This window comes from Salvelinus namaycush, chromosome 2 (assembly GCF_016432855.1).
Source record: "Salvelinus namaycush isolate Seneca chromosome 2, SaNama_1.0, whole genome shotgun sequence".
Taxonomy (NCBI): domain Eukaryota; kingdom Metazoa; phylum Chordata; class Actinopteri; order Salmoniformes; family Salmonidae; genus Salvelinus; species Salvelinus namaycush.
In genome coordinates this window covers 67,695,026-67,717,685 of record NC_052308.1, presented here as the reverse complement: position 1 = coordinate 67,717,685, position 22,660 = coordinate 67,695,026, and the positions used below count along the sequence as shown (strand labels likewise).

General features: G+C 41.4%; 1 protein-coding gene across 1 annotated transcript; it reads left to right on the top strand.

Annotated features, from left to right (window-relative positions):
- Positions 1-20,228: 20,228 nt before the first annotated feature.
- Positions 20,229-22,309, top strand: LOC120027721 (homeobox protein MSH-C-like). Its single transcript, XM_038972714.1, has 2 exons — positions 20,229-20,736; positions 21,265-22,309. Exons 1-2 carry the CDS (start codon positions 20,301-20,303, stop codon positions 21,678-21,680), a joined length of 852 nt encoding a protein of 283 aa, XP_038828642.1. The 5' UTR covers positions 20,229-20,300; the 3' UTR covers positions 21,681-22,309.
- Positions 22,310-22,660: the final 351 nt, after the last annotated feature.

The window sequence follows — 22,660 nt, the reverse complement described above, 5'->3', positions numbered from 1 at the left end:
TTCAAACCTATAGCTTTATCAGACTGACTGGAGCTAAGAGCAGGACATCTTTCCCTTACATCTCCCTGACAGTCTCTAAATCAAAACTCCCAGCTCCCGGGCCCATTAAATAACCTCGCTGGAGTCGCTGACTAATTGATAACGTTACAATCTGAAACATTTTCAGAGGAGGGCCTTAATTGAAAACATTGGGGAGGAAGACAGGATTATGTCTGAGGAGACTGACGTGAGAGAGAGAGGGAAAGGAGGAGGGTGGAGGAGGTGGGGGGAGGTAGCCTTAGTCTTTGGAGTCTTTGATCTCGGTACTTGTCTGCCATGCTGTTTTCCTTCAAGGCTTCCTGGTTTGTTTCAGTAGACACCGGGCCCAGGAACCACTCTGGGGGAATCGGATCGCTAATGGATCACTTTAGGGAGGCCTATTCTTTACGGCCAGCCTAAGTGTTATCATCTGGGGTTAAAGACACTGACTGCAGAGCAGAGGAGAGAGCTGCTGGCTGGGCTGGAGTTTTTCTGACGGAGTGGAAAGCGGAGAGAGGAGATAACCTTCTCTTGGGGATTACAGTAGAAGGGCCTTTGGGGTGTGTTGTGTGTGTAGGGGGGGGTTGTGTGTGTGTGTGTGTGTGTGTGTGTGTGTGTGTGTGTGTGTGTGTGTGTGTGTGTGTGTGTGTGTGTGTGTGTGTGTGTGTGTGTGTGTGTGTGTGTGTGTGTGTGTGTGTGTGTGTGTGTGTGTGTGAAAATGGTCTTGATCTTTCTGCGGGGCGTCCTATATGGGGAAAAACACTCTGGAGTCTGACGTTCCCAACCAGAATCTGCCATTCCATTGGAAGCCATTTATCAGTCAGTAGCACAAGAGAGAGTCAGGGAGTCAGGCGGCAATAGATTCCAGAGGTTAAGTGTGACCTTGGCCCTTTGCCTTAAAGAGTTAAAGGGGTTTATCTATCCACAGGACCTGTCATTGCCTGACTGGCTGAAATGAGTAGCAGTCCATCAGATAAGCTGCCGAGGAAGAAAGAAACATGTCTCTTAAAACGATAATTTCTGACTGTGTTTTTCTGTTTAACGAGTGCACAGAAGGCGTGATTAACAAGCAGGAGACTCTTTAATTGGATGTGACATATTCCATCATTAGGTTAATTGCCAGCTGGTTTTGATTATTTAGAAGCGTCAATCTCACCTGAAAATCTAATTCAATCATTTCATTTGACAAATGTTTTCTTTTTCTCACATATGAGTGGCAGTTAAAATCATAACTGTTAAGAGGGCAATGAATGAATACACACTCCCACCACTTAGCCTATAACCAAAGAGACTCTACTACTGCTTCTATAGTTAAGCAATATGACATATTTAGATATTTGTTTCCTTGCCTTTAAACAAGTCCAACGTGTGGATACGTCACTCAATAAACTGCTTTCAAGGTAAGCAAACAAATATATAAATACATAATTTCACTGAACTGTTTCTTTAATACATAACAAGTAATCAATCAGAAAGTGAGTGATTTGGCCAGAGATCACTCCAATGCCTGTGGTACATACAGGAATATATCACTTAAAGGGGGGAACCTGTCGTAAAATAGCCAATAACATGTGTTTCAAATTGCCCGTTGGTAAAAGATCGGTTTACTAGAGGTGGCTAGTTATCAGCCCGGTGGCATTTCACACACATACACACACGCAGACACACACACACACACAGATCCCCCCAACACACACACACACACACTTCCCTGTGTTGATAAAACACTAGCGAATTCTAAGTCAATTAGTTTGCCACACCAAAATTCCTGCAGACAGGCTGGCCAATTAAATCTCTGAATTCCCAGTCATGGTTTAGGGCTCTTCCTGTTGACTTCCTGGTTAGGGTTAGCTGTAGTTATTTCCAGATCACAGCACATCTACACTGTGTGATGGTAAAAGGATATTTTATATTTAGAGACTGGCATGATGATGATTGGTTGGATTGGATTAGAACAAATCTACACTGTTCATTGAGATGAATGTAGAAAATATGCAAAGGGCAGAGAAACATTCATAAAAAATATACATATTGCAATAAATGTTTGTGTAAGCATAACATTTGATTTCAGTTTGGTATAATTGTTTTCATCACTGTTCTGTATGCTTAAGTCACTGACCTATTATCATTCTGTTTGTTGGTTTCAACTCTATAACTACGACCACGAATTCCGCTTTGCCGAAACAAAGTTGCTTGGTTTCTTTATATTCATTTTCTTTGCTCTTGAGTGAAAATCCCTCTGGGGGAAGAAATGTGTTCATTGTTTTAAGTCGCCAGCTTTTATTATGAGCTCTTTTGTTCTCGGTCGGAGTTGCAAATTGTTGTTTTGCTGTGACGTTACGCAAACGAAGCATAACAATAACCATCACTCCACAATGGAGATTCAACTTGAGAGGGAGAGAGCAGAGAGCTCTGCAGATCAGTTGTTCAGAACTACACACCTGATGTGTGTGTGTGTGTGTGTGTGTGTGTGTGTGTGTGTGTGTGTGTGTGTGTGTGTGTGTGTGTGTGTGTGTGTGTGTGTGTCTTACAATTTGATGACTACACTCTTAGAAAAAAAGGTGCTATCTTCTTTGGTTGTCCCCATAGTAAAACCCTGTGAGAACCCGTTTTGTTTTTTTGGTTCCATGGAACCCAAAAGAGTTCTACCTGGAACCAAAACGGTTTTACCTGGAACCAAAAAGGGTTCTCCTATGGGGACAGTCGAAAATCCCTTTTGGAACTCTTTTGTCTAAGAGTGTACAGGTATATCTAAATCTGCAATCTCTTAGACATTCAGAAACTAATTCAGATTCAAACGTGGATGATTATGATGATCAAAGACCATAAGATCTGTGTATTTTCTTTTACATGCCTTTTTAGAATATTACATTTTCCAAATTTCTAAGGTACAGTACTATAGAAGGAAACTTTGTCCCATGACTAAACTGTTGCACGCAATACTTTTTTAATGATATCTGACCTTCACCGAAATATGGTCTTGATCTAACATCACAAAGACGTTAAAAGGACATTACAGTATGTGGTTATTTTGATGTTTTACCTCTATCGTTATATATCCTCTTCTAAGTTTGTGTGATCCAGACATTGCTTGTGGTGCTTGTTAAACCATTGTGGATAACAAACAAAACGTCCCCGCAATGATGAACACAAAGGGACAGGGGAGCACTACCACTCAGCCTACCACAGCACTCTCTTTGTCTCCTCGGGGGCGGGTTACTTACAAAGCTGAATTTCCCCATGACTGAAGTTTAAGTTAACTAAACATTTTTTTGATCCCGCTGAATTTGTGGCTGTGTGCAATCCCTTTAACGAGCTCCATCTTTGACCTTGGTTGTATGTTTCCCGAGATGTCATGTCTTGTAACTCACCGAAATACTTTAATGTCCAGATGATTTAACATTAAAGGGGAAGGATCGAGAAGAGGGCTCACTGCCAGGGAGCTAATAATACTGCCTAAAAAATGAATTGTAAACGCTAAATACATCCTACAGATCAGTAGAGAGCATCCAGAGCAACTTCTTTACATTACAGTAACTTAAGACTGTCCATGGTTTTAGACCTAAAAAAATGGAGTCATATACCTGTCATTGGATGTGAAAAGAAATGTCATCATCAATAACTTATCTTTTTTTTTTTTTTTGGCACATACATCCATACAAAACCCTTTTGAAATGACTTACAAAGGTCCATATTTCTAAGATCGTCTTTATAGTTTACGCATCAAACATAATGAACAGGAGTTCCCTGTAAAAGCTGGAGTTACACTGTCTCTTGCTTTTCCCTGGTCTTTAGTAAAAGGGATTCTATAAAACACATTGTTTACATTGGCCTAAACCACAGTTGTGTTAGAGGGGGTTTCCTACTTTTAACTTTCCTTTTTCCCCTCTGTCTTTCTGACTGTAAATTTGTACAGTATGTTTCCAGTAAAAACAACATGAATTATGCTCTTCTCCTTCACTTTAGATCTGAGAGGAAGAAAACAGAGCAGAGAGCAGGAGTTGGCCCGAGACATACAGTTCAGAGACAGGCTTGCCACGCCATTGTTTGTGGCTCTCACAGACCTGTAATCAGATTTCTGGAGATTTTGGAAAGCCATCGCCAGGATAATTCTTTAAAGACTTCACCAGTTCGTCCTCTAAGGCACAATGATGTCCAGTAAAACAATATCGAGACTCTTTCTCAAACTCATATCCTGCTGTAATCATATATTTTTTAAAGGAAATATATTCCATACAAATATTTGTATGCACTGTTAGAATTTTTTGCAATATTATTTTGAATACAGTTATGTCCCTTGCTAAATCAGTTTGTTTTTGTCAAATTGCTCGAGGCTTGTTGAAGGTTTTGTCTGGGTTTTAGAGTTGGGGTTGAGAAACCCTGTTTGAATTAGTGTGATGGAACACATGTGTCCGGGTCCTTATCGGAACCGACATCTTCTACTGATGGCCTTTGAAATAACTGGCTCCACCGGGTAATTGGACTTGAAAGAGCTGATTCTCCCATGGTGCCGTTTTGCATACTGTCGGGCCATCCGGAGCCAGGCCGCGTGGCTCTGCTGCTGACACCCGGCCGTGTCTGGAGACTTGTTATAAGAGAGAAACACACGCACGCATACACAAACTCACACACAGACAGATATTACACACACACAGATAGTTGACACTCGTCAGTGTCCAGAGACTTGTCCTAAGTGGTCGTGTATAGCCCGGCAACACCCCTAGGGAAGATTTGGATCTCTGGAGTGGGAGCCTCTGTCTCATTCATTAGTGGCTACAGACCATACACACAAGTCAATGACATAACACACCACAGAATGACATAAATGCCATGGATGTTCTCTACCACAACGGACAAAACCCGTGTTAGACCCGCAAGTGAAAAACAAGTGTCGATGTCCTAATATGTCTACCACATCTACAACAGATGTCTCGAAGGACTTATTGACATAACATCACACCTTAAGAGTTAGTTAACAGGCCATTCTCAGCAAGACATAGCTCCAGTCTCATTACGTCTCATTACATACAGTTTGTTTCTCAATTAAACGTATAAAAAAAACAAGCCCACGTAATGATCTCTTTAGACGAGCAAATTACCATGGTAATATAACGTTCTTTAATTAGACTTTATTAGACACCTCTGGTCGGGTTAGAGTTGTTTTATTTTTAGTGTCTTTTTCCATAGACGTAGAACAGAACAGACAAGCCCACGTAGCACTGAGAGGACTAGGTGTAGACTCTTAAGTGTCTCATAACTAGTCAATAAATCCATTTGCTTCATTTGAGAGTTGGTTTGCTCTGATGAAGGGTTAAATTGCTCCCAACATCATGATGCAATTTGGGTTGGTTTTTATCACCGTTTTAGCAGTTACAGTGCGGCTGTCCGATTTCCTGCAACAAAAGTGTGTAGTGCCATTAGTGCGAGTAATTTCACACAGCAGGCCTCCATTTGGGCATACATGTGATCTGGGAGAAATGCACTCGGACACACAATGCACAAATAGACACACACACACACACACACACACCCAAGTGGAAAACCTTAGTTAATGTCCTCCTTGGTCATCTTACCTTGTTAGGGTTGTGTTTTACTCCACTAACATTCTTTGACCATTGTGGGAGAGAAATGCAACAGAAATACAACAGATGGCATACACTGGACTAGAGGGGGGGTGTGTGTGTGTGTGTGTGTGTGTGTGTGTGTGTGTGTGTGTGTGTGTGTGTGTGTGTGTGTGTGTGTGTGTGTGTGTGTGTGTGTGTGTGTGTGTGTGTGTGTGTGTGTGTGTGTGTGTGTGTGTGTGTACACATCGTATACATACATGTGTCTGTGCATATCAACCATAATGTCATCTGACACAAACATTACACACCATACCCTTAGACATTTGTATATGAAACATATTAACCGTCCCCTAAGGTTTCCTAAATGGGCAAACCTTTAGACGTAGAAGGTTCCATTCTAGTTCAAGGTCACCAATGAGTCGGCAGAACTTCCGGTCAGACCACTAGGGAGGTACTGTGGCGTCACTGGGGTAAGTCGGCTACTGTGTCTTCTTTACACACACACACACGCTTAAGTGGTTCCACCATGATTCTCCCCATTCTCTCATGCAGCACAGACACGCATAGTCTGAATCCCAAATGGCTCCCTATTCCCTATACACGCCATGGTCAAAAGTAGTGCACTATGTAGGGAATAGGGTGCCATTTGGGAAATAGGGTGCCATTTGGGACGGAATCTCTGTCTTTCTCTGTGGACTACCACATACTTATAGTAATACGTATTTTTAAGTACCCCAAACCATATGTAGATACAATTTGGGAGCTAAACTCCACAGCTCAACCATCTTGGCTGCTTAGGCTTATTCGACTGAGTCCCAATATAGAAGTCAAACAAGTAACGTGAGCAAGCACCATGCCGACCGTCGATATTGAAAATAAAATAGTGCTCTCCTAAGAAAACCTGAAAAACTCCTGTCCCGGCACTTTAAACCTTAAAGGGCGTCTTATATAAACTGTGCAGGACCGGACTGAGTGATATCTGATCAACTAGATCAATATTATTGGCTTTTATAGCCTACTGAAAACATAGCCCAAAGGTATGTCGTTTGGCAGAGAGCAGCTCGTAATATGTCTAAGAATTGTTACCAGCTGGCGTGACTGCGGGGAACGCTTCTCTCTTAAAAACCTCAAAGTCAAAATGATACAAGTTCAAATGCAGCATTCATAACCAGGTTGGCTTTAACGGCCGGCCGTCCACATTGATTTGGCTCCCCTTCGCAATGGCAACCTTAAAGGGGAACTACGCTTTTTTAAAGTTGTATTTTTTCTACTTTTCCTCGGAAAGGAACTGCCCAATTTTCAATTTGGATTATAATTTTATTATTAACTTTTCAGCAGTCTTCATTGAATATATGGCGTGTAGGCTCGTCGTTGTAGGCTATTCTGTTTGTATAAGAAAATGTCTGCTCCTGTCTCTGCCTGTCACTTTTAACCCTTTTTAGGGATTTTGGAGACTCCACCCTGGTAATAGTTTGCGGTACACAGTTCTACTCAGGTTATTACCTTATTATGAGATTACGTCAGTGTAGTTAGTGCAGACAATTACTGTGAGAATTTTGTAGTTTTAAATGGCCTCTTTGTGTAGTTTTCCAGTTCTATATTATTTCGCCTATATCCTGTTTACACAATAGACCAAAGGAAGGGCATTTTACCTCAAATCAAATGCATTATCCCCGCTCTGGCAATACACATTGGGAATCCCATAGGGCGGCGCACAATTGGCACAGTGTGGTCCGGGTTTGGCCAGGGTAGGCCGTCAGTGTAAATAATAATTTGTTCTTAACTGACTTACCTAGTTAAATAAAAGTTAAATAAAAAATAGTTACCGGTAGATATAAACCACAAGTGGAAAAGTAGCTGCTGCTGCCTGATAATCGACCAATCCGGTCCAAGGAATCCTTTTCTCTCACTGTGTGCCCTGAGGTCTAGTTGGCCTGTCATAAGAAACATGAGCCCCCTCTGTAGCAGTGTGAACCGCGTGGGGGTGGGAGGGAGACGAGTGTGGGGGCTGTTTTCTCAATGCCTCCTTGACCTGTTGCTATTGATTGGGGGGGGGGGGACTTTAGCTGTGACTCTGCGCCACACCACATACAAACATCTTCAGGGACACCTCCGGCCGACATCCTCTCACCCCTCCCTCTCATCCCCCTCTCCTCCTCCTCCCGGCGGCGCCGCAGTGTGAGAGAGGAGAGGAGAAAAGCTGTTGTTAATAAAAAAGTGTTTCAAAAGAATAAAAAGAGGATGAAAAGGAGAGGTGAAATTGAGCGGGCCCTGGCTGTGTTATTCCTTCACCGTATGGGAGCTGGCCTCTCGCGGTGTGTGTGTGTGTGTGTGTGTGTGTGTGTGTGTGTGTGTGTGTGTGTGTGTGTGTGTGTGTGTGTGTGTGTGTGTGTGTGTGTGTGTGTGTGTGTGTGTGTGTGTGTGTGTGTGTGTGTGTGTGTGTGTATCTGACGCTCTCGGGCCGGCGCTCTCGGGCCGGCGGGGGCTCAATGGGGGGGCTGAGGGAGGGGTCCAAGGATCACTGACCATTTCTGGCCCCGGGGCACGGCAAATTATTTGCCTCTCTGAGGCTTCAAAGGGGAGCAATTACACTTAAGTAACTAAATGAATAGATAGCCCAGCTTGGAGGCAGTTTGGGGAAACAGTGAAGCCCATTGAGGGGAAGAAGAAGAGAGGCACCACACCTCTGGAGTAATGTGCAACAGCTCCCAGCTTGCATCACAGGGAGAAAGGAGAAGGAGAAGTACGGGAGGAAAGAAAAAAGTAATGCCACTGACTGAGAGAAGAAAATAAGAGAAGAAACTGAAGAAGGGAAGACGGAACAGAGGAGGATGGTGCCAGCGTTTGGCGCCTGTCAAAAGGCAAAACAAAACAAATTCAGGCATGGCTTCGTACCTCCACCTCCGTGAGTTACATGTTTCTCGAGCGGCGGCACCTCCTTCATGAAATGAAGGCATTCCGAATGTCCCAATATACCATAGCAGCACATACGAAGTCAACTCAGCCCCCCCCCAAATGAAAAAGTCCCCATTGAGCCCCATTGAGCGGACTGGAGAGGCTGTGAGGCTGCTTCTTTGGCAGGGTTAGCTCACCTGCAGAGAGGCCTCTATAGTCGTATAAAGAGGCTTAGCAGCTGCCAGGGCTGTAAGTCTATGGCACCTAGTGGGAGAGGAGAATAGGGAAATGTAGGCCCCCCTTTCAATGGCCCTCGCCACTTAGTAACAGAAGGCATGTGCCAAACTTGCAGAATGAGAATGAGGAGAATGAAAACGTTCCCTTTGGGGTTCACTAAATATCGGCAGTGGCGGCGACTCTCTTTCTTTGTTGTCAAAGTGAAGTCACCCCCCTCTCTCTCTCTCACACACACACACACTCTCTCTCTCTGTCTTTCTCTCTCTCATAATTTCTCTATGAATAAAAGGACAATGAATGAAGTCAATTCAGTCAAAGACCCCAAACCAAAACAGCAGAGATATAGCAACAACGAGATAGAGAGGGAGAGAGCGAGAGAGAGAGAGAGAGACAAAGAGAGGAGGAGAGAGAGAGAGAAAGAGAGAGAGAGAGACTGAGGTCCTGGGTCCCGAAGTGTGGAAGCCATCAATTACATAGCTAAAGCTACCAACCCAGCAGGACAGGGGCATTAGAATGCAGATATAGGCATGCGGGGCCATAGGGGTCCCATAGGCAGCAGATGCCTAGCGTAGCGGTCAAAAGAGCACCCAGGGGCATATAGTATAATGGTATAGAGGAGGCATATGCACTGTGAGGAATTTTCTCTCTATTGACATTATAGAACTGAGGAAGAATAGGAAATTCAATGGAATGATGAGTGAAATAGTGAGTCAATAAAAGCTATAGGTTATATAAAGGTTATAATAAGTTATCGGTTTGCTCTGCATGTGGGGGTTGATCCATCCAATTCTGATATGACATATTATCGCAAAAACCTAATATAACACTTTTCCTGACATATTACCACATACAGTAGCTAACGTCACCTTTCCTGACATATTACCACATACAGTAGCTAACGTCACTTTTCCTGACATATTACCACATACAGTAACTAATGTCACTTTTCCTGACATATTACCACATACAGTAACTAATGTCACTTTTCCTGACATATTACCACATACAGTAACTAATGTCACTTTTCCTGACATATTACCACATACAGTAACTAATGTCCCTTTTCCTGACATATTACCACATACAGTAACTAATGTCCCTTTTCCTGACATATTACCACATACAGTAGCTAACGTCACTTTTCCTGACATATTACCACATACAGTAGCTAACGTCACTTTTCCTGACATATTACCACATACAGTAACTAATGTCACTTTTCCTGACATATTACCACATACAGTAACTAATGTCACTTTTCCTGACATATTACCACATACAGTAACTAATGTCCCTTTTCCTGACATATTACCACATACAGTAGCTAATGTCACTTTTCCTGTCATATTACCACATACAGTAACTAATGTCACTTTTCCTGACATATTACTACATACAGTAACTAATGTCCCTTTTCCTGACATATTACCACATACAGTGACTAATGTCCCTTTTCCTGACATATTACCACATACAGTAACTGTCACTTTTCCTGACATATTACCACATACAGTAGCTAATGTCACTTTTCCTGACATATTACCACATACAGTAGCTAACGTCACTTTTCCTGACATATTACCACATACAGTAGCTAACGTCACTTATCCTGACATATTACCACATACAGTGACTAATGTCCCTTTTCCTGACATATTACCACATACAGTAGCTAATGTCACTTTTCCTGACATATTACCACATACAGTAGCTAACGTCACTTTTCCTGACATATTACCACATACAGTAACTAATGTCACTTTTCCTGACATATTAACACATACAGTAGCTAACGTCACTTTTCCTGACATATTACCACATACAGTAACTATCACTTTTCCTAACATATTACCACATACAGTAGCTAACGTCACTTTTCCTGACATATTACCACATACAGTAACTAATGTCACTTTTCCTGACATATTAACACATACAGTAGCTAACGTCACTTTTCCTGACATATTACCACATACAGTAACTAATGTCACTTTTCCTGACATATTACCACATACAGTAGCTAATGTCACTTTTCCTGACATATTACCACATACAGTAACTAATGTCACTTTTCCTGACATATTACCACATACAGTAACTAATGTCACTTATCCTGACATATTACCACATACAGTAACTAATGTCACTTTTCCTGACATATTACCACATACAGTAGCTAACGTCACTTTTCCTGACATATTACCACATACAGTAACTAATGTCACTTTTCCTGACATATTACCACATACAGTAACTAATGTCACTTTTCCTGACATATTACCACATACAGTAACTAATGTCACTTTTCCTGACATATTACACCCGCAATAACATCTGCTAACCATGTGTATGTGTGTATGTGACCAATAAAATGGGATTTGGTTTGAGGTATTGCTATAACTGTATGAGTCTCCAAGAGCGCTTGACGCTGCAACAAGTCTGCTGTTCTATCAATCCGATCCAGTAATCCAAAATATGCAACAGCAAATCCTCCACCCTCCAAATCCCCCCCCCCCCTCGGCATCTCCCTATTCGGGCCGCTCAGCAAGCCTCTATCCCCTCCAGGCGTCCTCCTCCTTCCTACCACAGCTAATTTAGAAGGGCCTCCAGGCGATCTTCTTCACAGTCAGAAAAGTGCAATTGTATTTTCCAGCTCATTAAGCAATAGCACAAAAAGAAGACCCCCCCATCCTACTTTCCTGTCCACCCTCTGTTCAGAGAGAGAAGGATGGAGGGAGGGAGGGAGGGCTAAATAAGTGCTAAGTTTGAGGAGAAAACGAAGAAAGAGAAAGAGATGGAGAAAGAGAGAAAGGAGGAGAGGGAGAAATATGACTAAGTGACCTACTAAATGAAATGTGTGCACCTGTATCAGATTGTTTGTATTAGCTAGGCACTCGGGAGGCATCTTCTTAAATTCGCAACTCCTCTGTCACAACCCACAATTCCCCCCTCCCTCTCTTCATCGCTCCATCTTTTCAAAGCCAATCCCACTGCTCACTTGGTTCCAGTGAGTCCCATTGAAAAGCAACCCGTGATTGTTTATTAAAAGGGCCTTTTAACTCTGCCAGCCCATTCCATTGTTGGGGCTTTTCATGGGGAGGACTTTGAAATTGTAATCTCTAGACGGCTCAAGAGCACACTATTTGTCCTGACCTTTACTGCTTGTAATAACATTATTAGTACTACAGTATCAAACAAGTGCAATCCGGCAGCATTGAAGAAGAATCCGATAGTGAAGAACCAATTGGGATCTCTTTAAAGTGGAGATAGTGTGGTTTTTGTAGTCACAATGACACGAGCCTATGTGAAATATACACACGACCCTATGTGAAATATACACACGACCCTATGTGAAATATACACTCGACCCTATGTGAAATATACACTCGACCCTATGTGAAATATACACTCGACCCTATGTGAAATATACACACGACCCTATGTGAAATATACACACGACCCTATGTGAAATATACACACGACCCTATGTGAAATATACACACGACCCTATGTGAAATATACACACGACCCTATGTGAAATATACACACGACCCTATGTGAAATATACACTCGACCCTATGTGAAATATACACTCGACCCTATGTGAAATATACACACGACCCTATGTGAAATATACACTCGACCCTATGTGAAATATACACTCGACCCTATGTGAAATATACACTCGACCCTATGTGAAATATACACTCGACCCTATGTGAAATATACACTCGACCCTATGTGAAATATACACTCGACCCTATGTGAAATATGCACTCGACCCTATGTGAAATATACACTCGACCCTATGTGAAATATACACTCGACCCTATGTGAAATATACACTCGACCCTATGTGAAATATACACACGACCCTATGTGAAATATACACACGACCCTATGTGAAATATACACACGACCCTATGTGAAATATACACACGACCCTATGTGAAATATACACACGACCCTATGTGAAGTATACACACGACCCTATGTGAAATATACAAATGACCCTAGGGTAAAAACCAACATTGATCTGATCAAAATATCTCTACTATAGATATTCATTTCACAGTTAATGAAATGGATGAAAACAACCGACTATTATTGCAAAAGGTGAACAAGGTTGGGTTTAGTAATATTGATGACCTATCTGGCATGAAGTTTATCACGTATCGGTATAAAGTCTCATTCCCTTTGACTCTGAGTGAGCTTATCGCTATTTTCCTCGAAACATTACAAAAGGGGCATTTGTTTCAAGACACTGTAGCATCATATTATAAATAGCGTCATAGTCAGAATATGACCTATGGGAACATTACTCAACAGTGTCTACTATCTTTCTCGTGACAAGGGTTATCGCAAAACTCATTTGGTGTCAGGGCATGAGACGTTCAATAAGAAAATGACAAAAATGCCCTTTTTGACCGTTTTTGATACAAATCACCCTATTTTTAGATTGTAATTATTCATTGATTTGATAAGAAGTTTGAATGGTGTGTGTATCTTTTTATTCATATAACATAATAACGATTTAGAGAATATTTTGGTTTTCATTGATAAAAATGATCTCCATGAGGCTGTAAACAGCCATGAAAATCCATCTGATATTCAGTGGAACCAGATGGGTTGGATATGCTGTCACAAGTTCTTTGGCCTGACAAAGTGTGACGACACACACATAACAAGGCTTCAGGATCAGGATAAAACAAACGCTGCTTTGATAACCTACTTATATCACCCAAACACACACACACATACACACTTTTGACCAAAACACACACTCGCGCAAACACAAACCCAACACACACTCACCTTTTTTTAACATTTTGCCTACAAAACCCCCAGAAGGACGGTTGCAACACATCTTTTTGATTCTACCCTTTTCTTACTCACAGCCCATATTTCAGCCAATCTGTTTTTATTATGTGAAAAGAGTGTTTTTATATCATATACTCTATACTAAATTGCTGTAATTCATGCAATAGTTTCTGGTTTGGCCCCGGCTTGAAATGCCGGCCAAGAGTGAAGAGAAAATTGAGGCTGCTGCCTAGGGTTTTCTCAAATATAATGCATCACAACTTTGGCTGAGAAGATAGTAGGAGTTTGTGGTGACATTCTTTGGTTGCCTTTGTAACCTCAAAGTAGTCACACTAAGTTCTTTGTCCCCTGTATTCCCAAACCTCGCTCGCCCACTCGCATTGTCTCCAGACTTTCCTCAAGAATGCTGATTTCTATGGCCGACGAACGCGGAGGTCAAATGAAAATGGTTAATTGCATTGTCACCTCTTGCGGTGTACCACTACCTTAAACGCTTTCTGTTGGCAACTGTGTGTAATGCCCTCCCTCTCTCTCTCAAGGCACACTACAGAATCTGTTTTGTTTTGTGTAAAAGGCAGTTAGGATGGAATGACAAATGATAACAAGAAAGTAATTCCTCACAATAAAGACTCATCTTCATCATCATCGACATTCATATTCATATGGGGGCAGCAGGTAGCCTAGTGGTTAGAGCGCTGGACTAGTAACCCGAAAGGTTGCAAGATCGAATCCCCGAGCTGACAAGGTAAAAATCTGTCGTTCTGCCCCTGAACAAGGCAGTTAACCCACTGTTCCTAGGCCGTCATTGAAAATAAGAATTTGTTATTAACTGACTTGTCTAGTTAAATACAGGTCAAATAAAAAAATATATATTTCAGTTATTATAGTGTTGTTATTCATTATAGTTCATGTGTAGTTGGAGTAGCAGTAGTACTGTTATCATTGTTGTTGTACACTGCTAGATCAAATGGTGCTGTATAGAGCCTAAAATGATTCAATGGCTCATTTAATTTATGGTGCTCAAAAATGTCATAGAAGTAATGGTAGAAAAGTAGCCGGGGATTCATTTAACTTTTGTTCATTCTGTGACAACATTTCTCTTATTACCCAGCATTCATTCAGCGACCAGTACCAGTTCTCACTGACTGATGCCACTGTTGCCACAAGGAGGGAAGTGGTTTTGGCATAAAAATGTTAACCAGCATTTAACTGCAAGCTTGAAGCCGGTCTGATGTGGATAGATTCGACTTGTTAAATCAAATGAAAGGTCAAGAGATTTTCCAAGGATATCCTGCAACCCAAGGCCATGCTATTTAAACCACTTTAATTTAAATGGGAGATAACTCTTGCCTGGCTTCCTGATGTTAGAGTTAAATGAAGATGGATGGAAATTAAGCAAGGAACTTTTAAGATAAAACACACTCAAAATATTTTCTCATAGTTTTGTGAACTGTATGAGGATGCCTCTCAATTTTGCTCACGTACCGTTTAAGCCATGCAGTTCTTGGTCTCTATCTCTGACACGTAATAAGAATTTATAAAACTGAAGACTAAGTAACTGGCTTTGGCAGATCCACCCCCAAAATCCCTCTCTAGTGTGTATTTCATTTTCATGATCAGAATCCACACCATTCTGGACGGCTGATTCTCCACTTCTCTCCTCATACAGACTCATGTGAGAGCAGAGCGGTGAGAGAGTGCCGTGATTGGATGGCGATGGCCACCGAATGTGTCCCCTCGCCCCATCCTCCTGTGTGGTGTCAGCAAGTGTGTCCGTCTCACTCTGTTTCATTACCCATCAGCCGTTGTGTTTCTGTCTGTCAAGCCCATCTCACACGTATTGGGTTCCAGTTGTCCCTCACTTTTAAAATGATTGGTTTGTTTGTCACTGTGCAGGGCCTCACCACGGCAAAGACACCCCTACAACAGGGAATTCACAGTTCACTGGGTGGACAGCTCAGCTCTGCACCTTTCACCCCGGGTTCCTTCTGACTGAGAATTCAGCTTTGCTGTACAGTGCACAACTCTTACGGCGAATGCGGTTGTAGTGACCAACTGCTTAGTGATCATATAGTCATCTAAGGATGTAATCACTGTCTGCAGAGTGCACTGTATTAGATTGGAATTCTCAAATTCTCTGTCTGGTTCCAAGCTACTCAACTACAGTACCTTCCTTGTCTCACACACAAATCCAACTGCGTATGAAATCTAATTTGATTTTGATTGTGTTTAAGCACTTTTACGGGTTTCCTTAGTCCTTATATAGGGTCAGAGGTCATTCCAACTGTCTGTGAGAGAAATAGGCCAAAGTCACGCTTTCATTCAGCAGTAAAAACCTATTACTTGAGCTAGGAGTTAGATTAGGGGTCATCTACAATATAGGTTTCCATACCACTCATTTTGAACCTTATAAAGATGATCTAACTTTGATTTTCTCACATTGTCTAAATTCGCTGCCCAAACTTGGCCCCTGCTTTTACGAACTGGCTGAGTGGTTCCATCGAAGCATGAGAATATTGGAAATGGCCCCATATGAGAGTCCTAAATGGCACTCTATTCCCTACGTGGAAGTAAAGCACTGCATAGGGAATAGGGTGCCATTTGTGACAGAGACAAAGTTTTCATTTCGTGTCCTGAAGGAAAGTGTTTCCCATCGAACGGGTCGACCTTGGGGGACAGATCTGCTTTCAAACTCGGTAATGACATCTGACACAGTTCACTCGCCTGCATGCTGTTACAGAAATGCATTTTCGGGATCTAGGAGAGAAGGGCTCTGAAAGTCTGAAACCGAAGACCCTGGCCGAACATCAGGGGGGAACGTTTTACTGTAACTTGGTGTAAATTCACGTGTAGATGTATTTATGGGTGGTACCTGTATCGGGTGAATCTCTGCATGGATTTGTGTTGCTCTATGATTCGCCTCTCATCCTCATCTAACACGACAGTTGGGAGATTAGATTGACTGAAGGGTACATGGTTGCTGGGATCTCAAACCTAAAACAGCTGCGTTAGGAGATTGTGGAGAGTGCCTGTTGAGTCAGAGAGAGAGGAGACAGAGAGGCAGATTGTTAGATATGAAAATGCAGGGGTGGACTCGCAATTTAGGGCTTGACATTTTTTTTAATGAGAAACTGTCACAGTGGTTCAGATATTGATAATGACAGACTCATTTGGGAGGAGTGTAAATGATTGTATCTATTCATTCAGGTATTTGGAAATGTAATTGAAATTTCTCAAAAACTCTTAGGGTCGTTTTCCCGAACTCAGATTAAGCCCAGTCCTGGACTAAATAACATTCTCAATGGAGAATTTCCATTGAAAGTGCATTATAGTCCAGGACTAGGCTTAATTTGAGTCTGGAAAAAGTGGTTCTATCTAGAACCCTCTATGTAGGGTTCTTCAAAGAACCCCCTGTATACGGTTCTACCTACAACCCTCTATGAAGGGTTCTATCGAGAACCCGTTTATCGTTGGACGGTTCTTTCTAGAACCCTCTATGAACGGTTCCACCAGCCGTAAAATGTTATTATTTATGAGAATACATTACATATATCATAAGGCCTTTCTTTGAGGGCCTAGTTACACCCAAACACAGTGGTGTTAGGAATCTCCTGGTTTACAGGCCACATCAGGCCTTCAAGTCACATTATGCTGGCTTGCAAAGTGATGTGTAATTCCTATGGGAATTCAGCCAGAGTTACGATATTCAACAAGTGGAATTGTTAATCACCTGCAACCTGCATTCAGAATGACTGCTAGGGTAGGGAAGATTGAATATGGAGAGTACCAAAATCATCTAAACTGGAACAACCATCTCAGTATCGGGTACAGATTGGATGTTTAGAAAACTGTATGTTATTTATTTTTGTGTAGCATAAAATTAATCAACCAATCAATGTACTTGCAAAAACACATATTACAGTAAAACAAACTATTCTGAAAATCTCCCTGCAATAGAGCATGCTTGGAAATATTATATATGGTTCTATGTAGAACCCTTCTTGCCTTCCAAAAAATCCTTCTTGCCTTCCAAAGAATCATCAAAGAATCCTTTCTTCCTTAGAATGTTAAAGGTTCTAGGTAGAACACTTTGCCTTACAAAGAACCCTTGTGTGATAGCGAAGTAGTGCATCTCGCTCATCGCAATATCTACTGTGCTGCTCGAGGCAACATCATTTCGCTGAGTTAACCAATCAATCTTTCCTGTCCTTGTGTAGCTTTGAGAAAAAGCTTGATTGCCCACAGAACTACGTCAGTTTGGTCAGTTGTCCAACCATGACAGTCATGTGGTTTGACATAAGTCATATGAGGTCATAAACCAAATATGACTTGTTGTCAAATGACGTGGACCAATTACACTTAATGTGTGACACAAGTTCATCCATAGTGTGACTTAAAGATGCACTCCGGGATCTTAAGCACAACAAATTTAAATCATATTGCACTAATTGGATTCGTAACATATCACACAAATTGCAAAAATCGTATGATATCATAAAAATTGCTACATTCGTAACATATCACACAAAATGGATGAGGTAGTACACTATTGGATGATGTAGCACACAAAAAATGGGGACCACATTTGGCTCGTGAGCACCACTTTCAAAACTAGTGGCTGAAATTATACAAAACGTTTGAGAGTGCATCTTTAAGGAGTTAAGGACACATAAGGTCATAAACCAAATAGGACTGACTGGCGGTCAAGTAATGTGAACCAATCACACGTGCCTTCTCATGAGTGGCCAGATTCAAATAATGAATTATTCACCCTTTAATCCAACTAAGCTGTAAATTGAAGTGTGAAGAGTAACAAAGACAATCCAGAGAGGGCTGAGTGGGTCTCCAGTGTATTGGAGTGACCGTGCACTATCTCGCTCTCTCTAAGTGTCTTCCTTGCCAGAATATTAACCTAAGAGGGATGGGGCTAAGGCAATTCAATTAAGACAAACCCCCCACTTGTGGCCTACTAGGTGGCCATTTTGCACTTAACCAAGTCTTAATTGTGTATTTGATCCTGTTGATGACTGTTGGAAGTCAAACAGGCTTTCAGTGGGGTCCTGAGATAGGTGGCGTTGGCCATGCCAGGGAGGCCATCTTGGATTATATGGTGTTATTTACTTTGGTATCATGTTGGGAGTGCAGAAGGGCGATGCTTTGAGATGATACACGTCATGAAAGATAGTTGACGTCAATGACACTGGGGTGAAGTGATGATTTTAGTGAAGGAGAATGTCTGAGAGAATCATTATGTTACAACGCCCCTGAAGGAAATGAGAGACTAAACTTTAAGAGCTTATTTTGCGTACTGGTGGCACTTCAATCAAAGGCATTAATGTTCAAATAATATGTGGTCACATAAGGCCTATGCTGCCACTTTAAAGTGCTACGAAATAATGCTTTGTGATAAGAGACAACTAGGTCTACACATTTGAAATCAGACCAGGACACCACAGATATTCGAAACTGTCAAGTAAATGTTTTGTTTTTTCTAATATTTAAAGTATTTTTTAAAAGTTGTTAATTGTTTCTGTTTTTTCCTTTACTTTGTGTTAGGTATTTGATGGCAAATGCCAAATATTTCATATTTGTTATAAAGAGAACAAATCTAAATCAATATTCATTGCATTGTCTTTTTTACCTGATCGTTTGTATTTTTGTTTTTAATTCCTCATTGTTCATTTGACTATTTTAATTTCAATGTTGCTCGATGTGTATTCTTTCTGTGGAAATATGATCATTTTCAAAAACATTTTCGAAATACTGCCCCTCTTATCACCCGATCAAGTTATGTTTGTTCTCTTCTTCCAAGAAATGAAACCGTCTTTAATGTCAGTGGTTGTGCCTCCTTCCTGCAGCTATGCACTGGACTATGAAAAATATTTCGAGGACAACTGGTTAAGTGGAGTTAACCGTTCCCTTTTCTCCCCGAGGTAGCTTCCTTTTTGATCCCGCCGAGGCTGGCGCCTTCCACAACACAACTTGTCTGGCTTATTAAATAGTTTGACCTGAAGAAAAAACGCCTGTTGCTTCTCAACCGAGCCTATTGTAAACTTTAAAAAAGTCCATGACAGCCTTTAAATTGGCGTAATGCTGTGTGACTGTGTGACAAACAGTCATAGCAAATCGATTTATTTCTCCATTATGTCTGTTCATAAATGGTTATATGACTTTTAATATTCTAATGAGTTTCAATTTATTTGTATATTTGTGTATATCCTTATTTTTTGTCCTTTCTCATATTTTATTTTAGCCTATTTAATACTTTAGAAGGATCCCTTTATAACCTTGCATTCTTCTGCATCTTATCACAACGTTCTCGGGTGCGAAATTAATTAATTAAAAGGTTCCAATAAGTGCTCAACTAATGGATGTAAATACTCATGAGGCCTCCCCACTGGTTAATTGCGCTAAAATTGGTCTACTTTGTGTTCCGCGGAGACAAAAAAACCCTTGAGCTATCAATGCACCAGCTCCGCACGGGGTCTGTATGATTAAAACTTCTTGTTGCTTTCAAAGGGCCTCTTGATGTCTCTTGGAAGGCAGAGAGCCAATGGGGACGGAGGAAAGGAAGGCTGGGAACGTCACGAGGCCGAGTTGAGACGATGATTGGACGGCGCGGAGAGGGGAACACTTACTGCCCTTTTATAGACGACCCCATCTAGCGAGTTGAGCTACTGGGCAATATTCTGACAGCGAGGACAGCACCAGACGCTATACTCTCGCACGCGATTCGATTTTCCTGAGCTGGCCAGGCGGAGGTGTATGGCCCCGTACCCCTTTCAGATGAATCCCGTTGGCCTACCGGGGTCTCCGTCCCACGAGATTAAACTCCACCAGAAAGAAGTGTCGGATACGGAGTGTGAGGAACTTCAACCCAAAGATATGACAACCGACAAAGGATACAAAAGTAAGACGAGCAGTCTTCCATTCAGCGTCGAATCATTGATTTCCAAGAAAACAACCTGCAGGACTTACTATTCTTCTCCCTCCTCGGATTCGGGTCTCGTTCAACCGAAGCCTGTGGCGGCGGCGGTGCAGATCACCGAACAGTTTTCTCCAAGGACTTTTTACGTTGAGAGTAAAGTTTCCCCGGAAAGCTCGCAGAGCGTGTCGGACTGTCAGAATGACGACAATCAAGAATTTTGTGAGAAAGACCAGAGCACTTGGTTCCAGACTTCATCTTTCTCGACTCCCCCTCGTAAGTCCCTGCTAATTAGGCCAACTATTCCCTATTGTTTGTCTATTATAATAATAATATATAGTAGTAGTTTTTCTATTATTAGTCTATTATTGATTTATTAGATCGTTATTACCTCACATAGTAGATCATTATAAACATACCTTACATATGTTGTCATCACTGTGGTCGTGCCTGTCTATCCAAAAATCTATAGAATTTGACTCGAAATGTCCCTATATCAGTCTAATAATACAATGTTATTTCAGAGTAGCCTGATAGGTCTAAACTGTGCACCATTAGACAAACTTTGTCATAGGCCTATTTTGGAATTGGGAAATTGGTAGGCCTATCCATTAAAAGCCACGGTGCAGTAATAAACCTTATGGCAATGTCCTTAAATGTATACGTTGTTTGGTGAGACTAATTGTGAAGAAAAAAAACGTTTTATTGTCACATAGGCGCAGTGAAATGTGTTGTTTTAAAGGGTCAGCAGTCCTTGAGTTTTTAATTTAATAACAATACCTTTTAATTTATTTGTCCCCCCAGGAAGCTTAAGTCCACCTCCATGTCCTTTAAGGAAACATAAAAACAACCGAAAACCTCGAACGCCCTTCACTACCTCCCAGCTGCTCGCTCTGGAAAGGAAGTTCCGACAAAAGCAGTACCTCTCCATTGCAGAGCGAGCCGAATTCTCCAACTCCCTCAATTTGACCGAGACCCAGGTCAAAATCTGGTTCCAAAACAGAAGGGCTAAAGCCAAGAGACTTCAGGAGGCCGAGTTGGAAAAGTACAAACTGGCGTCGAAACCCATGCTACCTGCCTTTGCTCTGCCATTCCCCCTGGGAGCGCACATGGGCTCTCCATCTCTCTACGGACATTCTAACGCCTACCCCAGGCCCACTTTACCTGTTCCGGGACTCTTCGGTGGACCTGTCACCTATGGAATGTATTATTTGTCTTGACCTAGATTGTGTATTTACATTTGAGAGAAAATTATGTCATTTGTATGTCTTCAAACATGGTTGCAACACTTAACTTTACCCCCTGTTTGAAACATGGATATTTTTACAGAAAGGCAACATTTCCCAGAAAGCCCATAGGCCTATATTTGTCTACGCGACAGAGATCATTTGTAGATATATGTTGTATACGCTCATTAAAGTCAAATAGGCCAATACTTGTGGGATATGTTCTCATGCCTAGATATGCTTAGCCAAATGTTGGCCACATTGTTGATTGAAAGATGGTGATTGCAAGATCATTTTATATCAAAGGCCTGTAGGCCTTATTTTGTATATTTCTGATGGCGATTTCTGATAGTTGAGCAATTATCAATGGCCAAGTTGTTAATGCACGTGAGGCCTTAAAAACACAACCCGTTTGCCACTTGCAGCGTGTGTAATTGATCACTAGACCTATACATTTTTGTATCCATTTCGATTATACTCAAAGGAGGGGCATTAACATTAAGTTTATGTAATTTAACAGGCCTAGACAACGGTAATATCCTCGTGCATAATATATAGCCCTGTGCGCCATGCAACGAAAAAGTACTTAAAACAGCCTTATTGAAAGTGCCTTAAAATATCAACTAGGCCTATTTTGAGCTCTCGAAAAGCTTACTTGAACTGTAAAATGTCTGTCATTTGTTTCATTTGTTCAATATTGACGATTTTTCACATTCAATTGTACGTGCATACAATTATGGAAAATCATGACCAACAGAATTATGCATGTGTACATTTGCCGCATTTCTTTCCAGTTGCAAGCTCTGTAAATCCGGGTTCTTTTCATGGAGTGAAATATTACTTTAGAAAACAAATGTGCATAAACAATTTGTACTTTTTTACTATGAGAGGCCTTAAGACCAATTACAAATGGGATATTTGTATGATATAAAATTGATTTTATTTTCAAGAAATATAAATAATATCATTGTAAA